This window comes from Microcaecilia unicolor, chromosome 11 (assembly GCF_901765095.1).
Source record: "Microcaecilia unicolor chromosome 11, aMicUni1.1, whole genome shotgun sequence".
Lineage (NCBI taxonomy): Eukaryota > Metazoa > Chordata > Amphibia > Gymnophiona > Siphonopidae > Microcaecilia > Microcaecilia unicolor.
Window position 1 is genome coordinate 106,870,310 of NC_044041.1, and position 5,411 is coordinate 106,875,720.

A 5,411-nucleotide genomic window follows, 5' to 3' on the forward strand; every position below is an offset into this window, starting at 1 on the left:
TTTTCTCCTTGCAAAGATATTTTTCCTACACTCCTCTCAATATAACAGCTTTTATTAAGGAGCAAACTTTCCAACTTCTTGCTACATGAGTAGGGCTGGCTGGCCCAACAATAGCACTACTCTTTTACCTTATTTCGGAAGCGGAAAAGGAGTGTTCTACAATTCAACAAACATACAGACAAAACGAAAAAAGCTGACATGACAGCTCTGTTACTGAAAGTGTGGGTGGCTCTTAAAAGAGCCTTTGGGTTGGTTGGATAGATTCAAGGGTCAGGTCCTTTAGCCTCCGAAACCATACAGGGTACGGCCCTGGCGCTTCAGGGCATACACCACATCCATAGCTGTTACTGTCTTTCTCTTGGCGTGCTCAGTATAGGTGACGGCGTCTCTGATAACATTCTCCAAGAAAACCTTCAGCACCCCACGAGTCTCTTCGTAGATGAGACCGGAGATACGCTTGACTCCGCCTCGGCGAGCCAAGCGCCGGATAGCGGGCTTTGTGATTCCCTGGATGTTATCGCGTAACACCTTCCTATGCCGCTTAGCGCCCCCTTTTCCTAAACCCTTCCCACCTTTACCACGACCAGACATTTTTAACTTATAAAGTGAAAAGCCCTCACGCAGAATGACAAAGGGCAGCCTTCCAACTGCCACTAATATAGAAGGTGGACTGACCTTATGGAGAACTGTATTCTGAAAAAAAGGCGGGACTGCTGAATCCTCCCCTCCCCCACAACTCGTGCCTCAGACTCTGTGTTCATTTTTCAATTTCTTTAAGGTTTCATGTGACAGGCAGAGAAATGAGCTTAACTGATCCTATGCGCTCCCTACATTCTATGTGTACATACCGTACACATAAAATGTTGCTCTATTCGAAGCCTCATGAAGGATATTTACATGGAATATGAGGACGAGTAGGGACTTATAAAGTACCATCTAACCTGCCCTTGCTCAGTCTCCATTCATTCCATACTAAAACTTTTTTTGTTGTTCTCTACTTGTTTTTCCCATTGCTGCTTTAAACTGATTTATTTTTCCAGTATTCTCAAATGTGGTATTAGCAGACTATTATCTTCTTTCAGGAAAAATGTGGAACAAAAATATGTAATACCAATCATATCAAATTTGCTTCACTAAGGACACTCCAGAGAGCAGGGAGGCCACGATTTAAATGCCAAGACGAATAGGACTCTGCAACTGGGGGTGCAGCAATCCAAGAAAGCATCTCTCTAATGCATCGTCCGGATTTAGAGCACAACCAGAATTGTGTGCAGTAAACCACAGGCCTTAATGCTCACCTACTTGCAAAACTGGATACCTGGGTTTAAAAAAGATTTGGACAACTTCCTGGAGGAAAAGTCCATAGTCTGCTATTGAGATAGACATGGGGAAGCAACTGCAGGCCCTGGAATAGGTCCCATGGAATGATGCTACTATTTGGGTTTCTGCCAGGTACTTGTAACCTGGATTGCCTACTGATGGAAACAGGAAACTGGGCTACATGGACGATTAGTCTGACCCAGTATGGCTATTCTTATGTTTCTTATGACGTGCCTGTAAATTTGAGTGTGTCTCTTCCCTATTTGCTGGTCTGCTTTGGTTATCCATTGCCTTTTGATTACAGTACAAGCTGCTTCTTCTGACTTTCAGGACTTTTCGTGATTACTCCCCCAGTTATTTGGCTTCCTTAACTGTTCTCTATATTCCCTCTCCAGTACTGACCCTCTCAATGACCATCACCTTATTCTTCCATCCCCATCTTTGGTACGGCTTGCTACTACACAGCACAGTGTATTTTATTTCCTGGCAATGCTTTTATGGAACCAACTCCATAAGCCTCTACCTGAAGACAAATCTTTCATCACATTTAAGCCTATCTTTAAAAATTTCCTTTCATCTCTATTCCAGCCACTGCCTTTGCCGCAATCCTCTTCACCTTCTGCCACCCAATGGGGCACAAAGGCAGGACATTTCGCCCCAAGCCGCACTGGAGAAGGGGGATCGAAATGCAGCAGAGGCCTTGTGCTGCTCCTATCCTCCATGAAGGGCAAAGAGAGATAGGAAGTAGCAATGCTGAATGGTGCACCATTCAGTATTGCCCTCTCTCTTTTATCTCTCTCCGCACATCAAGCATAGCCCTATCTCTCTTTCTCTCTCTCACACACGCCCCTCATGAAATTTTTCCCCTGTCCTTCCCTCCCCCACCCCACCCCAATCAACTAGCATTTCCTATTTATCTGTCTCTTTTTCCCTGGAGATTCCCCTGACCCTGTCTTCTTCCCTTCCCCTCCCTACTCTCCCCACCATTCAGCATTGATACTGCCTATCTCTTTCACCAGGTAACATTGCCCCTCCCCCTCCTATGCAGTATTTCCTTTCTCTGCCATCTCTCTCCAGCCCATCCAACATTACCTGTTTCTCTACCTTTGGCATGCAGCAGTGCCCCTGTCTCTGTTTCCCCCCCACCTCCCACCGCAATCATTTAGAATTGCACATATCTATTCCACCTCATCCAGAAATACCCCCTCTACCCCTCCTACTGTGCAGTACTGTGTCTTTGTTTCTTGCTCTCCAGCACATCTAGTGTTTCCCCATCAGTATTGCACTGTCTATCTCTCCCTCACCCCCCTCAATCTAATATTACTCTCTTTCTTCCATTATTCCAGATTTCCCATTTCACTTATTGTACCTCGCCGGGTCTGCGCTAATAAACCAGAAAGGCTGAGTTGAGGTACCGCTGCTAGAGAGCTTGCCACTTCTGCTTCCTGTGCAGGCCCCTGAGGTTTATCAAAAGGAGGCGAGACAGGCACAGGAAACCGTAGTGGCAGCAGGCAGAGAGCCACAGTCTCACGCATCTGCCTTGCTTATTACCGTGGTCCCGGCAAGGTGCAACAGGTGGGATATTGTACTACATTGCAGCAGTGCATAAAAGGGGAGGAATAGACAAACAGCATAGTCAGGCTAAGAGAGGTAGTGAAAGGTCGCGGTTGGGGCTCTGGAGGATACGGGGCACTATGAATGACGACAGGACGGAGATAAGAAGAGAATTACCAGCTATTCCAAGGGCAGTGGGTTGTGAACAAGAAGATCAAAGAGTATATGAAAGTGATAACAGTCTATGAAGGAGCTTCATCAGGGGTGTGAATGAGACAAGGGGTTCAAATTAAGGTGTTATTTTAATTTTTGGTTAATTTCAGTTGTGACCGGAAATGTATGCTTTGTCCCGATTTTTCCCTCCATCCCCCCCCCCCCCCCCCCCCCCCCCCTGTTATCTGTAAGTCCCTTTGGTCTATTTTACAATCCCTGGTAGTCTAAGGGTGTTGTTGGGGCAGGGGTCATCCCCATTTACTCCTGCCCATTCTGACTCTGCACTCAAAATGTTTACTGGAGCTGGAAAATCACTCCTGCCCTGACTATACCACCTGATTGTAAGCTCTTTGAGCAGGGACTGTCTTTCTTCTATGTTTGTGCAGCGCTGCGTATGCCTTGTAGCGCTATAGAAATGCTAAATAGTAGTAGTAGTAGACTATTACAGGCTCATTTTCAAAGCACTTAGCCTCCCAAAGTTCCATAGAAACCTATGGAACTTAGCCTCCCAAGTGCTTTGAAAATATGCCTCAATTTACCACCTGAGATTGTAAGGCAGTCCTGGGTGGGTGGGGCTATTCTTTGTATTCTTGTTGGGTGGTGGGGTTGTACTTATTTTTAACTAATGCAGGTTTAATCTTGCACAATAGTTTATTGTTAAATACAGTGCTCCAAATCAATGCTTTGATACAAAATTGTAGCAGGAATTTCAGGGCTCCATTCTCCAAAGCCACACTAGTGATTCCAGGACAGAAATGTGACGAAGACCTCTTCATTCCTATGTTCTTCGTCGTATTTAACATGCCGGAATCACTATCATGGCTTTGTAAAAGGGGTCCTAAATTTGGCATTAAGTTATGAAATCAGCTGTGACTTGGATTGTGAAGCAAAGTCGGCCTAACAAAAAAATCCAGACCACTACTACTACTACTTAGCATTTCTATAGCGCTGCCAGGGTTACGCAGCGCTGTACAATTTTAGCATGGGGAAGGACAGTCCCTGCTCAAGAGAGCTAGACCACCCAAAATACAGCAGCCAGATTGATATTCAGCAAAACACGCTTCGATGGTGCCAAACCTCTTTGAGAAAAAACGCACTGGCTCCCAATCAAACAACGGATCATCTTCAATATTTGCACTCTGGTCCACAAAATCATATATGGTGTAGTTCCAGGATACATGAAAGACCTCATAGATCTACCAACAAGAAAGAGTCAGTTATGCTAGATCATACCTAAATCTACACTACCCAAATTGCAAAGGCTTGAAATACAAAACAGCATCTGGCTTCTCCTACATAAGTGCACAACTATGGAATGGCCTCCCAAAAGCTGTGAATTCAATCCATGACCACCTTAACTTCCGGAAATCACTAAAGACCATCTTATTCCAAAAGGCATACCCTACTGACCCAACTTAAGTGCCTGAATGCAGCAACACAACGAAACCAAATCCAGTAACGAACACTATATAACTCTTCTTCTCTACGATTCTCCTAACGTATCTGTAACACATGAACCTCTTTGATAATAACATCACTTTGTATCTGTAAGCCACATTGAACCTGCAAATAGGTGGGAAAATGTGGGGTACAAATGTAACAAATAAATACAAATAAAAGCACTCTGGTTTTTAGTTTCAGTTTTCATTAGCTGTGGTTGTGATTCCATGTGTCCCAATGAAAGGAGAATTTAATTTTTATGTGCAGGTGTATCCACCTCACGCCCCCCCCCCCCCCCGACCTAAAATGAGAAAAATCCCTTCGGTAAGCATATTTAACAGCAGCATCCCAAGACATTTGAACATTTCTTGGTCCCTGGGATTCAGGTTTGCGGTTGGTAACTGAGAAGAGTTTCTTTCCGATCACTGCAGAAGGCGGGAATTTCAAACCTCGAGTTCGGTCTACTCATTCGTTTACAAGATTTCAAAATGGTTAACAATCTAGGAGGGTGGAGAATATGAAACAAAAACGACCCCCCCCCCCCCCCCCCCCCAAAAAAAAAAAAAAAAAAAACACTAAGTAAGACACCCTTTTATCAGGTTCACTAAACCAAAATGGATACCAAACGTGAACCCAAACCACGGTTTCTGAGTCTTGTTCTACGAAGGCTACCATTTCCTAACAAGAGAAAGAGATGCACCTCTAAGCAAAGCACCAATCACGCCAAAGGGCGGGCTTTTCATACCTTCATAAACGGTTCTCGGAGCCTATCAGCAGCCATGGAGCAACCTATAAAAGAGCAGAACGGCGCCCTCTGGCTTTATACAGTGTGGATATCTTTTTGAAAGCAGAAAGAGAGTTAAGATTAAGAGCTTGTGTCTAGC

General features: G+C 44.6%; 1 protein-coding gene across 1 annotated transcript; it reads right to left on the minus strand.

Moving 5' to 3' along the window:
- Positions 1–275: 275 nt before the first annotated feature.
- LOC115481148 (histone H4) lies at positions 276–591 on the minus strand. The gene has a single exon (XM_030220192.1). The coding sequence runs from the start codon at positions 589–591 to the stop codon at positions 280–282; it is 312 nt and encodes a 103-aa protein (XP_030076052.1). The 3' UTR covers positions 276–279.
- Positions 592–5,411: the final 4,820 nt, after the last annotated feature.